Genomic DNA, 19477 nt, shown 5'->3' with positions numbered 1-19477 from the left:
TATTAGGATGCAACGAGTTAAGTCCCTTTTTCTACTCATACTCCTTATTCTTTTCCCATGCATTAACGGCCGTTGACCTGTTGTCCCATTGAAGATACCATTCTGCCTTCTCATTCGGCATGTTAGGATCTACTCGTCGGTTGGTGTAGTTACGGTGCGTGTGTGTGATGTATATGTTGAATTTTTTATTGCGGGTACCATCGACTTTCATCGAGAAGGGCCTTGGGATAATCGTACTCTCCAAATCTACTTTGCTCTTTCTTGAAACGTTATTTCAGTAATTTCTTAAAATGATTTAAAAAAATGAATGTTGCTGGTAAATATCCTTCGTGAAAAAAAAACTGACCATAAATGGAGGAAAGTTTTAGGCTTCTTACCCACCCTCTATCGTTACAATTTTTTGACAGTTTTAAAGATTACATTCCTTTCGAATGTGGTTTTTGTTCTTAAATTTTAGCTTTCAATGATTCTGAAAGCTGTCATTCTGGACCCATTTCATGAGATCTCCAAAAAACCCTCTTGAAAATCATCTTGCTCTAGGATTCTATAGGATATTTCTTAGTCCATCGTAAGCTCCGATAGTATCACAAGCAGCTGGTTGCTGAGAGTGCCGATTAGCAGAGTATCTGCCCACCATGCGAGGTGAAAGGCGAGCTGATTTGAGTCACACCAAATGGGAACAACGAGGAATAGGGATCTTGTGGAATCTCTCTGACAATATCGTCTGTGTTAGTAATCATACGTCAGGGAATTGGCGACTCTCGCTCTTTCCAAGGGGGTCGATTACTTAGTTCATTAAACTTTAATCAAAGAATTCAAGACAATAATTGGGTCTTTGAAATACGATCAGCCTCGGCGAAAGTGAAATTAGTGAACCACTTGAGCCATTCTCTCAATCGGAAGTTGCAAATTAGAAAACGCGCCAGTCTTTTTCGATTTGTTGACGTCATTAGAATTTTGGTTCATTTAGTCATTGCTGAAGAACCTTTAATTGAGCAAAATAATCAAACTCAAGGGTGTAAATGACGACGAGCCACACGGGGCCCATGCTCAAGACCAAGGAATAGCAGAGAAGCAGTGAACCGCTTGGCATGAATTCGTGACTTTGGCATCTAAGAAAGTGATGTTAGCTATGGAGATGGAAGAGGTGAAAGAAACATACGCCTTTCGGAAAACAACAAATTCAAGACATCGGTTCACATCAAAGCCACAAACAAACAGCAATACCTCCACTACAGCAGTTGCCATCCACCACACACCAAGCGTTCCATTCCTTATTCCCTCTCTGTCCGGGGGCATAGAATTCGCAATACTTCTGAAGACCTTCAAAGTTCCTCTCCAAACTTCACATCTCTCTTCTTCACCGCGGCTACCCCGAAAAACTTTTGATGAATAAAATTAGAAAAAAGCCGCGTATTTCCAATAAACCCCGAACGGACAAATATTGCTCTCCTTCTCTGCTCACCACCTACTTTCCTGGTGCTCACGTTCTACATAACATTTTGAAGGACTTGTACCCCATCCTTTCTAAACACAAGTCCACCTCTCAGATTTTCCCCTCCACTCCTCGGATCACATTTAAGAGACCACCGAATCTAAACACCATATTTAAAGCCACCCGCCCCTCTTCAAAAGTCGCAGTCAGTCACCATATCCACACCCTCACCTTGCAATCGTCCCAGGCGTAAAACCAGCAAGATTTTTCTCTCCACCCCCTGCCTCTTTTCTCCCCAAACGTAAATGCCTTCCGATTTTCCCCTCCACTACTTGTACGTCTACCTATATCATTTACCTCCTCCATTGCAATTTCTGCCCCGCTTTCTATGTCGGCCAATGCACCACCCCCCTCAATCTTAGAATTAATAATCACCGCGCCTCCTGCTGTCCATCATCCCCCCACGCATCTCTTTCAGTTCCTACACATTGTTTGTCGCACGACTCCATCTTTAATCAATGCTTCAAAGTTTCAGGTAATGCCTCCCTCCCTCCCACTGACTCCGCCCTCAATCTCCACACCCTCGAATTGGCATGCTTTTGGCACTTGCAAGCCAATAGCTTTCCTGGTTTGGACGTCGCATCCTAACGTCTCTTTCTAACCCCCTCTCCCTATACATCTCTCCCCTCTTTTCCCTATTCCAACACTCTCCTTTCCTCCCCATTCTTATAGAGGTTGAGAAAGAAGTCAGTACTTCGAAAGCTTCCTAGTTTATTTTCCAGTCTGAGTGTTTCTTTTTTTGTGTTTCGGTGTTTATTGATATTGACTTCTAAATTTCCAAGAGCTTCTTTGTCCCTAACATTTTAACATGTCTATCCTAATAAAAACTCTCTTGGGCCGAAGTTGCCTAATCCGTTGGGTAACGTTTGCCCAAAATTAAAAACTACTAAAAAAGGTAAAAAAAGGAATTGGGCCAAAAATGCGTGCTTAGCTAAAATATAAGAGTTTATAGTTGTTTAAAAAAGTTACCATAACTTAAATTTAGTGAAAACTATCTTCTTAGGGAGAAACTTGTTTGAAATTGATGAGACGTGGGCTAAAGTAGCTCACGTTTACGGTACTTCTGTAAAAGCCCACGCTGGTATTATGGTTTTAATCGCGTGTAATTAATTTGCAAACTACTCATGAATGGTTATTCTTCAGATGCGAACTGCACAGTTCCGAAAGGCTTCAGTTTTATACATTTACCCTAATCAGAGATGTTTCACGTTTTGCCGCTCATAACTTACCAATTATAGAGGTTTTTTTCAATTCATGATGTAAATCCTTCATTTCTCAAATGTGTTTGTGATGGAAGCCGAATCCCCGGATAACATGATTGAATAGGTTCATTGGCTCCGTCCCTTCTTGCTCGTCCTCCGTATCGAGGGATGTTCGTGTGTAGTTGGCCTGCGTGGACGGGCGCCATCGCTGCTGGCCGAGTGAAGCTGGCCATCGTCTGCTTCACGTTGTCTTTGGAGCTGATAGTTGTCTGGTCTAGGGGGTGCCGCGTCTGACTCACTCCAACTTGGCGGATGACTAATCACTTTGTAGAACAGAAGGTATTTAGCATTTCTATTTTGTTATTAAGTAATTGCTGAGCAGTCATTTTCACTAAAAATAAGAGGCTCTTCATTTGGTGGTTTATTTGATTACGCGCCCCAGTACATATACTTGCATACAGTGACTAAAGATGAAAATTCCATAAATCAGCACCGTAGGATTAATGTTTCTTATGATGATACATCTAATTTGCTTTTTCCCCACCAGTATTAAAATTACGGGGGTTAGTGTAACAGCATGCCCCTTTTCCTGTGGCCCTCGAGACTTATGGTCATTCTAAGCGTCCTAGTAACGCAACTAACCGAGCATCCGATCGGTAGTAGATACTGGGTTCGAGTCCCTGTCAGTCCGCATTTTGAGGATGAGAATGGAATTCCAAATAGGATAATGTTGAGGTATTTCTTAATTAGTATTCTTATATTCGTTATTACTGGAATGTATTTACACTTCATTGTGTCGGTGTAAATGTAATGGTTCGTTGTACGGCGTGAAAGCTCAGTTTTCCATCTGAACACCATCATAATTTGAAGGAAATACAACTTAACATGTAATTGCGCCGGTAACATAAATCCGATAATATTTTATACAACGGCGGAACTGGTAACGTTCATTTCAGGGATTAAAATCTCTGGATGTTATTATTGGTAGTTGATAAAACCTGAGAAATGGTACCAATATCTAGGGAAAATGCCATTGTCTCAAACGGTTGGAGGGTAGATTTTAATTGGAGAATCGCGCCATCATTCAGCCCCTGGTCATGACGTCCTAAAATGATTTACGATTGAATATGTGAGCAATGATGTATACTATACCGAAACCATTTGATTTGATTTTTCATTTCTCCTAAATTGCGGAAGCCGTGTTCAGCTAATGCCCACGGAATGATCTAAGTAGCTTCTTGCCACTAGATGACGTCGCCATCAGTCGCCGGTTTGCCAGCGTCAAACAGATACTCCATTGTTTTCCATTTCGAGGTGGCTGAACATTTGCGTCATTGTCTGCAAAAGTTCTTTGTCACGGAAGACGGTTTTCGCTGCAATCTGCTTTTATTGCGAGAGGTTGAACTTGAAACATGTTCTCTTACGCCAGGCAGTATAAACTCTTATCACTATCTGCACGAAAGTGTATTGGAGTAAAGTGAAGTAAAGTGGAGTGGAGTAAAAATGGGAGTTTTCTGATTTAAGATGAAGGGCATTCTTATATGCTTGATAAAACTTGGAAGATGTATATTCATATTTAAAATGATGTATTTCAGTTTTGAGAGACATCGAGGGTATCGTTAGAAAAAATCGATGCTTAGGTATCATGATGCCGAGATTGGCGTCGTGCTGCGTGGCTCTGGACTCTTTTGCTGGATGCTTTTGGCCTCAGAGGTATGGCTCATCCAAGGGTGAATAGAATGTGCTTCTTCGCGAGAATTCCCATGGCGATGTGATGATTTGTTTAATTCGCTAACGATTTAGCTACCATCCACAAAACTGCTGACTCTGATGGGAAAGGGTATGTTGGATGAGGCTGTCCTCTCTTGGGCGGTGGCAGAGATGAGTGTTGTTCTCGTTTCGTTTGACGTCATCGTTTCTTTTGCGGGCCCATGCGGGGAGAGGTTTGAAACCTGCATCAAGCCTTCAAAAAAAAGCATCTTTTGTGGGTTTTTCAGACTTGTTTGTTTGGAATTATTTTTTCATGGTTTTATGATGCCTTTCAGGTTATATTACTTTTTAATGGATTGATTTTTTTATTTCTTTATTGCAGTGATAGGTTTTATGGATAATTTCCTGGGGATCTTAAATGAGCGTTTCACTTTGTTATTGCCGATTATGGAGGAAAGCGTTGATGCTGCTCTGTTGAAGTCGTGGGTTGGTGGAGGAGGGGTGATAGAGGATAAATAGTGAAATGTGGACGCCGCGAAGTCCTTTCATTGCTTGCCCGGGCTCCATTAGATGATGAGGAGGTGACCAGGCTGGATCCCCGCTTGGCGAGGTCATGACTTGTGTGATTCGTCGGCACGCTTCACTGCTAACGACTTCATTTGATCAGACGGCTTCTTCTCAAAGCCTATCGGTATATAATAATAAATTTGGTGGAATCTTAATTGATGGGGTACCTAGGTTTCAAGGCGCAGAAAGCGCGGATTAAAATATAACGGGTATGGGGTGGCTTGTGAAAATGTATTTAAAATCAGTAATGGAAGGAAATACTAATAATGAAGTAAGTAAAGTATCCGGATGGACGGACAAAAGGAAGTACCTTCTGTTTATTTGTTAAAAAAAAACATCGTAGTAAGGGATGTAGCTGCGATTCCGAATTTCTTCTTTTCAAAATTCCTCTGGTAGTGTACGCGGGATGTAAATGGTTGGGGTATTTGGATAATTTTAGAGTGGAATGTTTTAAGGGTTAAACTGTCAGTTTGTAAGGAGTGAGTCGTCAATCTTGAAGGTATAAAATATAAAAAATAATTATAAATAAAAAGTTACCGTGAAGTTTTCTTCATTTATTTTATTGCAGAAAGTTTAACGTGAGAAGTGGACAATTATATCAGTTTTCTTTGTGTTGACCTACGTCGTATTTATTGTGATTTTTGTTTAAAAGAAGTTTATCTTGTAATATTGCGAGCAACGAAAATTATAAAAATAACCTTCGTGTTATAGGACCGTACATAATTCAGTTTGCAAACCGTATTGGATCTTGCTGTGTGATTTTTACTTTATTCTTATTTTCTGGTGCGTGAAATTGGGGAGAATGTAAGTGTTACGGCTCAATAAACCTGTTGTTGGAATCCCGTTGATGAGAAATGGTCATGAGTACTCGAGGATCACGTAGTTAGCTGAGAAAAAGTTGGCCTTTTGATTTAATTTTCAAATATCGTACGTGTGGAGAAATATTAATGAAATATGGTGAAAGCGTTAGTTGCTTTTAAGTGTTACGTTCTATTTCAATTCTGGGTCCGTCTGCGCCCCAATATTTACGTAGACCGCGCATTGGGTTTCAATGATAGCCATACCTTATAGTCTTAAGGTTAACTGAACTAAGCTTTTGAAACTTATCCGACACTATAATTAGTGAAAATGGTTATCCTTACTTCGTGTAAGTTTCCTATCCACGTAGCCCTTTCGCCGACCACTGGCTATATGCCAGCCTTAAAAACCCGATGTGATTATTGTTGTGGGCCTGGAGTGCATCATGTCTCCATTATAATTACTCTCTTAGGCATTTTGTGTAGTTAAATGTGCAATATTGCTATATCATTTCGTGAAAGAATTCTGCAATAGTGTTGCAAATTTAAATAGGCTGTGGGTAATGCTGGGACGCATAAGCAATTAAAAAATTGCTTGGAAATATATTATGAAGAGTGGTGATATCGGTGTGTGGATAATATGAGAGTGCCATTGAATGGTGAGCGCATTGGAATGCCGCTTCTCAGGCTGAAGATTTTTCGTTGTTGCGGGGTCTTCCGTCGACTGGAGCGCCATGAGGCCGCACGGGAACTTGTATCTTCATTTTTGATTCCCAATTGTCTTTCCGCTTTCGAAATTTGGTGAAGTCAAGAAATAGCTCTCGGAGAAACACTCGCTGAAATTATTTTTCATCGTTAAACTAATTGTTTGCGATGTACCCTTAGGTAATAAACCCAAATATTCGCGTCAGTCAATCGGGCGCGAGTAGCGGCGAGGGCCCTTGGGGTGCGAAATCTTTGGCATGAGAATGTCCATCCTCTTCGAAATACTTGTTTGATTAAAACGTCCCCCTGTGCGACAGCCAAACTGGATCTCAGAATATATCTGTGTTGTATCTGAGAGGACATAATTGTGACCTTACTATTTTGCATCCGCCATATGCATAGATAAATATGCCTCCGACATTGAACCGTTGTCTTTTAAATAGCATAAAGATTCGCTTAAGCGCAGGACCGTAAACACGCTCATCTCTATTTGTATTTGCTGGTTAATGCTCCTTAAAAAGTTCTTATCGGAGGAGCTAATTTCTGACTCGAAATGGTTCTGGAAATTTTTATGTCATCTTCCTGTAATCATTGGTGATGAGATTCGATCTGATTCACAGTCCAACCAAATCATGAATTCGTCATTTGTAGATATTTCTGAATAATCAAGAGATGTTACGTACACCGATTTGAGAAATATTTTGTATTTAGCCCTTATTTGATAGCTGGTCAAGACTAATATTGTGTCCTTATGTTGTGAAATCCTTAAGTGGTCCAGTTGCGTGGGCGGCATAAGGGATGCCAGTGGAATGCCGTCACTTAGAAGAGTCAAGTCATCAGATGGGATATTATGCTCCGCCATAAGCGACTAGTCACCACCTAGAACTCGAAAATGGCAATAATTTGCTGGAAAAGTGTGTTAGTCTCACTGTTTGTCCCCACTCGTGGAAATGAAATAGGTTTCATTCAATATATTTGACCACTGGAGTAGAAAATACATTATTTTAGACCATTGGAATCCCCTTACATGTGAATTTTTTGTTACATGTTATTCGTGAGGGTTTTTCGAAAGTAGTTGATTCCATTTAACATTGAGTAAGGAGTCCAAGTAGTAGATGGAGAATTTATGGATACGAGGTGGTTTCAATGATTAATTTGGTGCACTAATATTCTCCGTGCGCATAGGCCAGGCGTAGCGAAGATATTAATCTGGAAATCGGGGAATTGCTGGAATAACAGAAAGCGAAAGTTAAATACTGCATTCAAAACTATCATTGTCTATTGTGTCGTCTTCAATGTCGTCTGCTGTCAGTAGTATAAACGAAATTGGCAAAGAGAACTTGATCATCGCAACTGATGTGTAGGAATCAGTTACTCTTATCGTTGGACTTTGAGGGATCTCGAGGAAGAAATCCCCTTTCAAATAGTATTAGTGTTTATTTTTTTCCAACCTTTCGTTTAGAAGTGAGATTAGAAAAATAAATTTTTACTCCAAATTACATCATTCATCGAAAACAAACGTATGGCAATGGAAAGTAGAATTACAATGGCAGTTTCATCGATGATGTAGGAGCAGCTAACCTCATGTGATGAACTTGGTACTATGATCGGAAGTATTTGTAGAAGCCTTCCGGTATCACTTTGGTCATGTAGCAGCCATTCGGTAGTGTTCCGTCCTACTCTGAGCCCGAATGAGTGAGTGACCTTTCCTCTTGGTGTGTTTGCTAAATATTTTAGTAAACAGATATTTTAGGTTTCGGCTTTGAGCAGGTAGGATATATCGAAGGCATGTGCGAAGATTGATGTCATAAGGAGATACTTAGCGGGACGGTTGATGATTTGATTCGCCAGACCATCTTTTTCTCATTTGACGTCATATTTTCATTTTTATCAGTAGTTTTGCCTACACCAATTGAATCATGGTAGTTACGGTACAATTATTGTGCTACCGTGATAGGAAACCCATATTTTTACGGGTCTTGGATACATTTCGTTGTATTTATTTTTTACCGAATGCTGAGGTTGACCAAGAATGAGGAATTCAATGAGGTTTTGAGTGTCTATTTTTCGTATTTCATTTCCGTAAATATTTAGTGAACGTTTTCGGAAAGCAACGAACGATTTTTTCACTTATTGAGGAGACTTCATCCTGGTTTAGATTAAAACAATTACTGGGCTTATTTTGAAATCTTTCATGTGGATCTTCTATGGTGACTGAACTAAAGTTTGGATGAGAAGCATATTTATTTATTTATTTCACACACCACCCCGAGCTTACCCCGCCGCCACCGAGGCCGGCTGCTAAAATTGTGCCTTTTCACTGGTCGATCTTACAGGTACCTTTGATATTTGCGTAAAAGAGTGAACTTCAGTCGTGTTGTTTTTGTACTCTGTAATCTATCAGTAATTGTGCAGGGTAATAGCCGAGGTTTAAGCGTATTGTAAATTTCAAAGATGGCGAAAACATTGTTTGTATGTATGTATACATGTATAAATTGAGATGCACGTATTATAAATAGTTCAAGTCAATATCAATAAACATAGAAACACAAAAAAGAAACACTCGCACGGGAAAATAAACTTGGGAGCTTTTGAAGTAGTGACTTCTTCATCAACCTGAGTAAGAATGGGGAGGAAAGGAGTGTGTTAGACAAGGGAAAAGAGGGGAGGTGTGTATGGGGTGAGGGGGTTAGGAGGAGACGTTAGGATGCGACGTCCAAACAGTATTTTCCCGTGCGAGTGTTTCTTTTTTGTGTTTCTATGTTTATTGATATTGACTTGAGCTATTTAATATCTACATCTTTTAATTCATGCATTTCACGGTGACAATGACGACAAGACTCGCGATCAACTTTTCTACCTTGAACTACCTAATAGTATTTCTCACTCTTCGGTTCTCGGTTTTGCGTTCGTTTGCAGGTTTATATTGACATTGAAATTAATGAAGGCGCTTAAACAGTGATGATCCTTGTTAATATTACGACTTAATTCGTGAAAACTACGTCACTAATTGTAAGTAACAGTACCCGTACTATTAACTAAAAACAGAAAATTAATTTTCGATAAAAAGCGATAGTTTGGGTATTCAGAATGTTTGTAATTTAATGGCAAACACAGTGATGCAAATATTTTCAAAATCGGATGTGAAATAAGCTCATTATTACGTATCATAAGTCGGGACTTTTTGGAAATGCACAGCACGCAAGGATTCCTCGCTTAATGGATAGTCATAACAAGACAGTCGTACCTTGAAAACCTATAAACGTATACTGTGAAGAAATGTAAAATGAACCAATTTTAAAATTGTGCTAACAAATGCTTCGAGAATCATGTTGAAACCGAATGAATGAAAAGTAATCGTCTGATGTAACAATCAAACATTTGATTTCCAGCCCGAGAGATTTCCATCAGAAGATCATACATCCGGACCAAGTTTTCAATAACATTATTTTAAGATATACCTCACATATGCTATTCATAAACCTCAACCAAGCGAATGTGTAGCTGACTGACATATATCTATAAGCGAAATGAAAATAACTTGTACAAACATTGAGATAATCAGAACTCTGCTTCTGAATACATTAATTCTACGAAAGAGCAAATACGTCGAAAAAAATTGCGTCTTGTTAAAGAAATTAAGGTCAGATTACTGCTTTGAGTGAACCAAAATGTAACTCCAGTTATTTGTGCTTACGTTTCAAACCTTAAATAGCCCAGAAGAACCCATCTCAGTAGCGGCAATTAAATAATGAACCATGGATATTCATCCAGTCACTACGGGCTAAAACTCAATATGACAAATTATTTTTCGCGAGTCAGTAGGTTAAATAATAACAGAAGAGAAGATAGTTAAATAGATAAATTAAATTAAGATAGGTATTTGAAATAATGATACAAATATCGATAGTTATCTAGCCACCGGCACTTATACTTCCGTAAACCTTCGTATCGTGCTTACAAACTTTTGGGCAATTACCTACTGTTAGGAAACACTCTTACTTAATTCACTTTGACCTAATTTCTGATGATGTTTTCCGTCGATTTCTCTTTATTAGGAATGAGGCAACACAACAAAAAAGCTACAGTGCAACATTAAAACTTCGTGCCGTGGCATGTAAGTACAGTCCAACATAATCAGCACGATCAATCATTGAAGCATCCACCTTCGGGATATTATTTCAAGAAACCTTCACGAAACCTGATTCCATGATATGTACTTAAACGTATTTCCCTTTACACAGATCAGATCCACCAACTTTTTCCAACGCAGACGTAGTTCATTGTATCATAAACACGATAAACACCTTGCACGCTGATGAGATAGAACAGAATGACGTCGCATACCGAGGAACCAATAGATGAGCGTTTTCGTCTGCTCAATATCGTTGCGAAAACAGTGCAAATTAAATATTAATTATTACACAAATTAAGCTACAATTAATGCTGTTAATCGAAAGTAATGGTATTTATGATACACTTTATCGAATACACTGCATTTCAATCGTATTCCTCCCGGGTGCACATACTCTATTGGTGGTCATCTGTTTAGGCAATGGTGCGTCCCATGAACTCACCTGTGCACCACTCTCCGGTGTCGGCTTTCGCGAATCTAAGTCTGAAGTTAGCACTAAAAGGTCGAAGCGTGGTTGGCATTGGAACTAGGTCGCGTTTCTTACACCGGACGATCAATACTCCTCAATGTTGTAATTTGTCTGGACAGGAAAGCAAATGAATCGTCGACACAAAAATAGCAGATGCACCTTGCACTTCCAAGTGTCCGACTCAAATTTCCATGGTATAGTTCTAATGTCAAATGGACATAAACCTACCTGTATTTATCTTTGCCTGAAATTGTTGCTATGTCTGCTGCTTATTGCTTTTCGATCTTATCTTCTCGAGCGTATTGTTATCATTCCTTTACCTCCGTGATTATCTGCTGACGAAGTTCGTTTCGGGACTCTCGCATCTCTTCTCGGAATTCCGTGGGGTGCGTGTGGGCGCAGATTTTTGTGCTCGCATCTCGCTCGGGATGACCGTGTTTCTCGTCGAGCGCCCAATCCCAACATAACAAGAAAAATTAAGTTTTCGGCGTCATCCTAGGAAAAAAATGTCCTTTCTGGACAGATTTTCGCTGTGGCAGGTGGCATGGGGACGTTTCGTTCCATCCGCAGCCGTCACGTTCATCCTTGAGGAGAAAGGCCCTTGACTGTGCCATGCTACGCCGCATTATCTCCTCCTATTAGGTACAACTCACTGACAACAAACCCATTTGCTTCGCCTGTTTCCGATTTGTAATCGTCCGAAATTCACCTGTACCCCCCCCCCCCCCCGTCACACCATTTGTCACACAGATTTCCTTCGAAAATCCAAGCATTAGGTTTGTCCAATACTCCACTATTGCCTTCCTAGATATTGTTACATTTACTTTAAAAAAATTAATTCCACGGAATAATTTATACTTTTAAGTATCAAATTGAAATCTCGCATTCCATCTCGTGCTTGTAGAATAGAAGAGCCGTGATCGTATCACCGCACTATAATTGTTGGAATAGATTATTGTCTTATTCACGTAACTGTTATCAGAATATCTCCACCAAATTCCATCTCTGAGGAATGACAGCTAATTCCTTTTGATCGTTGAGGAACTACTGTGCGGTAACAAAAAATACCATTATTTATCTCCATAGCTTATTGTTCTTCCGTAGTTTCGCGGTGATTCGTTAGTCTTTTTCTGTTTTTTTTATTATTATTATTATTCAGCTTATGTAAAGCGGTATTAGTATACATATCAGTGGCAAGTGTGGGTGCAAGGTATTGGCACTAGCAACAGCTAATCAAATATCGATAAGGATGTAGAGAGGCTCACGGTCGACTCTCGCTGGTCGCTCATGAACTCTCCATCGGCTACCTTGGCAGAAGCTTGGCGTTAAGCGATAAAAGTTACCAATCTGCCAGATAACTTAGCTCCTCGACCTCTCTGAATGGGACAATTTTTTTGTGCTGGAAAAGCATTCTTCGGGTTAGCAGATATGTACTATAGAGAAAAAAAGTATCCCAACGGAGCTTGTGCCGCCACCATCGCATCGCAGGAGCATGGATTCCCTTTCTAACATTATATAATTCTTGGAACGAGACGAGGGAAATTCAAGTACGGTCTTTTTTCAGCCACCAAGGCCGTGACGATGATCTTGCCGAGACGTATTTCGTACTGCTCACCAGAATGCTGGCATATTCGATATCCACAGCAGTTGTGCCTTTTTCTCGCTATCTCCCTCCCACCCTCCTTTCCTTTCCTTTTTCGCACCCTATCTGGCACTCGTTCTAAAATTCACTTCAAACCCATCTCCTCTTCCTTATTTTCTCGTTTCTGAACATTTGTGGCATTAATATTCGCCAGGCGGAATCTGCAACATCACTTTCATCACTTTAACAATCATCACTTTAAAAGGTTGTAGTATACAATTGCGACTGAAAATATTTCCTCAATGCATAGCACATGATTTCTACAAATTTAAATGACGACACAAATTTTCTGGGTAAAATCCCATAAATTAACATTTTATTTTTCCCTCTCACTGGCCAAAACCAAAAAATAATATTTTCTGCTGTTTAATGCATCAATTTTTTTCAATTGCTTTGAAAACCAATTTTGTAACATTTAAAGAATTCATGACATTTATTGCTTTGCCAAATTACTTTTGTCGTTATTTAAGGGTGAAATAAAATATCTAAATTAATGTGGACAAGAAAATCAAGGCACGAAAAACATGCTCTAATGAATTCACACTTAACTTGGGACAGAAAATATCTCTTCTTTTATTAAAGTCGAAATCTCAGCAGCACTTCGATGTATTGTATATTAGCATCAAAATCTCCGGTTGTACACCTAGGTCTCCCTCTTCTCCGATTTTTTAATGCCTCATAACCCTCCCTGTTGCGTTTCTGTCTGTAGTACATGGTACTTCTATTTTTATTCATCCTTCGCTATGTTTCCGCGACTGTTAAGCCTGCATCCAACTAGCCGACTACTTTTCCCTTTCTCGCCTACCGTCAAATGCATCTCAAATCAAGATAGGAGCATATCGTTATTGATTCAAAGAAAAACGCGTTCTGGCCATGTGCTCGTCAGTCCTTCCAGAAAAGCTAAAACTTCTTCGAAGTCAACTGCATTCAAATACGTGGCCCATCGAATCTGTTCGTTGACTGTCTTTTTTACCTCAAGAGGAAACTTTCGATGGCCCGTAGTGACTTTGTCGTTCCGTTGGATATGCGAAGGAAAATTCAGAGGAGCGTTTCTAATGTGCGCACATGATGCCGTTGATTGCGTCTCTTGTTTACGTTGTTCATCGCCTGTCATGCTCTGGGTTGCGGGAGACTCGGTGGTCGGTCGCGTATTTGGGCGACGAAGAAAGGAAATGGTTTGCCTAATTTAAATTTCCCTCACTGACAAAAGAATAGCAAACTAGTGGAAAGGAAAACCACTTTCCCGATAGTGGTGGCGCAACCTTCGTTGGGATTCTTTTTCCCTCATGGTACCATTAGACATTTTCCTAGTGGGTTTGTATTTTATAAGCCGTGCACTGTTGACAGGCCCTTACTCTAAGGTTAATGAAAAATTAATTATTTTCAGCTAAAAGAGCGTTCGCTGATGGCAGAAAAATATAAGCGTTATTGGTTCCTGCTGAATTAGTCAACTTAAAACACTTTTTTATGTGTGCTAATCAATTTTTACTGCCTTATGGACCTCATTTAAAGGGAACCCTTCCATTTCAGGTTCCTGGTGACGCGACCGTTGTGCAGAGATGGGACCACAAGCTGTCTACAAGGCAATCCTCCTGGCTGTGATGCTAAATGCTGTCGTGGTGAACGGGCGAAGCTTAGGTGAGTTTCCTGCAACAAATATCAGTCTTCAGTGTAAAGATACTGGCAGCTAAATGTATTGAAATACACTTTGCTCTTATTCTGGATATTTTGTTTCGTCGAATGGCTTGGGTTTTTTTTTGTGAACTTTCAGATGTGTATGTTAAAAAATGTATTAAGAAGTGACAGATGCGAATTTTCATGGATGGCACTAGTCTCAGGTTGTGAGAATGGAGCCTCGGTCCCTTAGTTTTTTAGGGCATGCTGTTATCATCATCTACGTAATCCTGAGTTCTTAATTCTTCCAGGCTGTACGTCCGTCCTGTATTCATCACTGAAGATTGTAAAATTTGATTGAACCACAAGGTAGAGTGCGCACTCTGAGACCGATGGTTGGAATCGAACGTTTATGATGCAACTCGCTGCCCCCCCCCCCCCCGGACTCCCCGCAAATAAGCCTACGGCCTAGTATGGTCTCTTTGCTAGGTGTTACAATTTTTGCCTGCCGTTTTTTACCTCAGGATCTTTTTTTCTGTGGGCTAGGTTAGATATCAGCAATATTTCCACTTTCACAGTTAAAATGAGCGTATAGTACATGAGTTACTATATAAAATAAATTTTTATAAAAGAGCAACGTTATTCCAAAGGACCAAAAATAATGAAATAAATTTTCTATGAGCCTGTCATAGTCTCTTAATTATTTGCTTCATGTACAACGAAAAACGCTGAGCGCATTTTCAACGATAACACTCAATTTACACTTAAAATCATAACATAATGAATTGAAATGAACTTGAATTGAACTTGTTAGTAATAGACTCTAACAACCAGGCTAATCGGTTGCCGTGATAAACAATGTCAAATATTCCTGTATTTATTATTATTCCAATTATTTAACCAAAATCTTGAAATATGAATAAGGGGTGACTGCAGTTTTCCTTCGTAATCTTAAGAGGTGATGATACACGCAGTAGCATTAGGTAGGTTCTGAATATCAATATCGAGTGCATATGCGGAAGAACGATTTTATTTGCAGGCTTTTTACATTGATGTAATAAGTTGACCATAACATGCTAGGTGAGATCCTTGGCAGGAATTGGGTCTAGTATAACGAATCCTATCACATGATGATTGTTCATCATGATCGCGAATGATAACTTTGCAGGAAAACCTCTTAATAAAGTTTTATGTGTCGGGATGCACTAACATCTCATTACAGCTTAAATATCCATGATAATGTGCAATAAAATCATCTCGTGATTAGCTGATGACAACTGATGATGAACAACACCTTACAAAATTTATGGTTTCGAAGATGTTAACTGCTACATAACTTATTCACTAAATGGAGCGTTACTCTCGTTATGTAAATAATTGAATATGAACTATGTACCTATAATTGCACTTGTATTCTAGTAATCAATGTCTTTGATTTACCAGATTACGAATAACATTGCTTATTAAAATACAAATGAGCCGAAAATGAGCAAAATTAAAATGTTCTCGCCATCTTAAACAATGATAACACAATGATTTTTACCTACCTATCTTTAAAAGAATGTTTGTCGAGGAATCTTTCAACTGCTATCGTATATCGGCAACAAAACAGGAACTACTGCACACAAATCATCTTTTAAAAGTGGCATAAGTTATGTGCACATGTTAACCGTAAAATTTATAACAAACACGCTTTCGATTTCAATGATACCGAAATTTTAAATAAAAATATAATTTATAAAAAGTAACACGTAATTCCTTACATTATCTTTCTTTCTCTTCTTTTCGTTTGAATACGCTTTGATGTACACAAATTTTGTTCATACGGAAACAAGCCGTGAGAATTTGACTTTTCAAAAATCACATTGTAAATTTCCTACCTTATATTCCTCCTCTTTTCCTTTTAACTCCTTCCTCTGATTTTCCTATATCACTTCTGCTTCTTTAGTTTCCATAAAAATAACTTTTAGTTATGACTTATGATTATTTAATTGCGGCGCTGCCATCGGATTTTGGTGGCTATTTTTTGAAATAATCCCTACAGTCAATTTTAAATGAATATATGGGTAAAAAATTGGAAATTTATTATTTTGACTATTTATCCTTGGGTTTTAGACGATTCTAGAGGGGTCGTCACCAGACCTTTTGTCGTATATCGTCTCGTTCCACCCAAACATTTGTTTGAGGGAGTGGTCGAAAGTGGACTATATAGAAACAAGTATATATTTAAATGATATTAATTTTTATGAAATCAGTCTTTGAAAGAGACCGTCATAAACTTCTATGCGGCCAGAATCCGGTACGTTCCTCGTTTGGGTTGGTCTTAGCCTTTTTTTATTTTGCTTCTTTTCGCTACATTATGCTTTTTTTTAATCCAGTGTGATATTTAGAGCTAGGGAAGTTTTCCAAATTGGAATAATTTTGTCTTATTTGAAAGGCTTCCCTTATAGGATGTGCAATGTAGAACCTAGTCTTCGTAGCATTGTTTATGATATTTACTATCGTGCTTGTTGTTCCTGGTACTAGCTGGTTTACGTATTTGGAGAGTTTCTTAGTTTGAAAGTCGCAGAATAGACTATATAAACAAAATAATGGCAGAAAGTAATAAAATGCAACTCTGGCTAGTGTGCAATTATATTTTAACCTAAATTGTTACCCCCACAACTCATCGATATAGTCGCTAAAATATTATGTAAATATAATTATATAGGGATGTTTAAGTTCAAATAGTTCCTTTTAATAACATGGTGTATCTATGTAACTATGGCATGAAAGTAATACAAAATCCAAAGTGAAACTATTATAGGATCTGGCAGCATCTCAAGATCTCAGTTCACTAAGGTGAAATTGATTGATTAGAACTGCTTCGATGACAAAGTACAGCTGATGGTGTTTTAAAAAAGAAGCTTCAACACTGCAGAACAGGCCTAGTCAATATTGATTTCTCCTATCTACCTTGTAAAAAAAGGAATACACCCAAATTTGAATGTACACTTGAGTGTGTGATGATATACTTGAAGAATTCCTCCGCCCATTACTATTACTTTCACAAGTTAGGCTAATTATGGCTATAATACTCATTAATAATTACTTCTCAGTACTCACATGATGAAATTATGAGGATGTAAAATTATGGCCCGCGCCGAGATGTTTTATACACGGGACCGCGGTGTGTTCCAAGGTTCGCGAACTCCGGTTTATGTCTCCTCGAAATCTTTCTATATCTGCATCGGTCAGTGTGGATTCTTTTCTTTAATTTTCCAATTCCTGCCTGATGGGATGGAATTCCTTGTCTGTGCGGATTTCTTCTTTGATATGCAATTTTAGAATTAGATGTGCTAGCTTTTCCTAGTATTTTGTCGCTTTAAACTTCTTCACATGATGGGTGTTTTTATTTTCATCGATTGGATTCTATGAATGGTATAAATCTATTAATTATGGTTGTGTTATACCTTATCTTCTTCATTAGTTCTCGAGTTTTTCTTTCCTCCATGAAAACCCGGAGAGGAGAATAATTTGGGACTAAGTAGTTTTAGGGCTTTAGATGCCCTGCGTCATCCATCTCATTCTTTAAAAATTCAACCTCACGGCTGTGGCGTTTTGGTTTTTGGCTGTTTTTAGTTTTCATAATTTTAACAACCTCGTTTATCATCATCAAACCGATATAATTTTATTTCCCCGTTTGTCGTCGTCAAAGCTAGGTCGCTTTTCAATCTGATCATTCTATACGGCTCCAATGGTTTCCCATGCGTCCGTCGTAAGTTCTACTCTTGATTTTACATGCAGTCCTTCATTCAAAATGTTACTGGACATTTTATTACTTCTTTTATTCGTATGAGATTAGTTCGTGGAGATGTATTTCGCAATGCTAGATCCTATCTATCAAGGATAGGATTAATCTTCCGTGTATGTACGTTTGTTGGGTCCCCTGATCCCACCTATATAAGCGATGAGTTACTTTTCATAATCATTTCCCTACGCATGCCAAACATCCTTCCCTGCTATCACCAACATTTTCAATTTATTTTTTTTGCACATCTTGCACCCTTAAACCACTTGCTGTCTCTCACATCTTATCAGAAATATATCCTCCTCCACGCGTTTTTCACCCTCATGCATATAAATTAAATGCGTTTGCATTATTGATAGTTAACTTCCAACTAGATCTGGTTTTGTCCAATATCCGGACACAAAAACTTCTGCCTATGCAGTCTCTGCCGCAACTGCACGTTTGTAAATCCTTACAAATTTCCAGCTGCCTGTACCTATTTCAAAAGAAGTATTGCCTTCAAATATCTCTGTTATAAGCACCATATTGTGACCCGTAGGCCCATGAATTATTCGTAATTTAACGCCCATTCCAGCCGTTCGAGTCCCTTATGCCGCCATTTTCATTTAGCTAACGTATTTTGTGCCCAATTACAGTACATAAATTAAATAATAGTGGGCTGTAGTGCCACGATTTTAATTTGAAAATTATTCATGTGCCTAAATTCTCTTCTTATCGGTATTTTGTCAAAGTGACTGCTCTATCTCCAAGTAATATAACGAGGAAAGCCATTTTTTCGATCAACAATTTGTAGATAATAGAATTTGGAGTACTGTAATAAGACTTCGAAATTTTTGCTAAGTGATAGGTAATAATACAGTAAATGAGTAAAATTTTCACCTATTCAAGATCGTGCCCCTTCAGGTTTTAAGTTTATCCTTTCGCTACACATTTACTCGTCAATATATCTATGCTTATCCTTTATTGGACATTGTATTGATGGTATGTCGATCCTAAGTTCAAATTTTCTAATGCCAAACACCTTCTCTGGAAATTTCTGTGACTATTTCATAATAATTTCCGAGGAATATGCCCCCCCTAGCGTCAACGTTAATCCCTGCGTTAGCGCTTGTAGGGAATATCTACCCTGAATGATAATTTATTTCACTTTTTTTGCCTCGCCTGGTGTGAGTTTGCCTCGTTCCCTCCTGCTTCTTTCCCTCAAATACCGGCCTTGGTGACTCTCTTGTAGGAAATAATTCTTTTTCAAACTCTGTGCCTCACCTCCCGATTTATGAAACTATCTTTATCCCCGGATTCATTTTATGCTAGGTTACTGTATTTTTTTAATTTGCTGGTGGTGTTATTTTTT

At 38.7% G+C, this 19477-nt stretch overlaps 1 protein-coding gene across 6 annotated transcripts in view; it reads left to right on the top strand.

Moving 5' to 3' along the window:
* Positions 1-19477, top strand: part of LOC124171334 (latrophilin Cirl-like) — a 262984-nt gene that overhangs the window by 53415 nt on the left and 190092 nt on the right. For all 6 annotated transcript variants that reach the window (XM_046550490.1, XM_046550485.1, XM_046550487.1 and 3 more), the window contains exon 2: positions 14253-14360. In XM_046550490.1, the coding sequence (XP_046406446.1) occupies positions 14282-14360 (79 nt within the window). In that variant the 5' untranslated portion in view covers positions 14253-14281. The remainder of the gene's footprint in view (positions 1-14252; positions 14361-19477) is intronic.

Source organism: Ischnura elegans, chromosome X (assembly GCF_921293095.1).
Source record: "Ischnura elegans chromosome X, ioIscEleg1.1, whole genome shotgun sequence".
Taxonomy (NCBI): domain Eukaryota; kingdom Metazoa; phylum Arthropoda; class Insecta; order Odonata; family Coenagrionidae; genus Ischnura; species Ischnura elegans.
The sequence above is the reverse complement of the archived record's forward strand: the minus strand, read 5'-3'. Positions and strand labels throughout refer to the sequence as shown.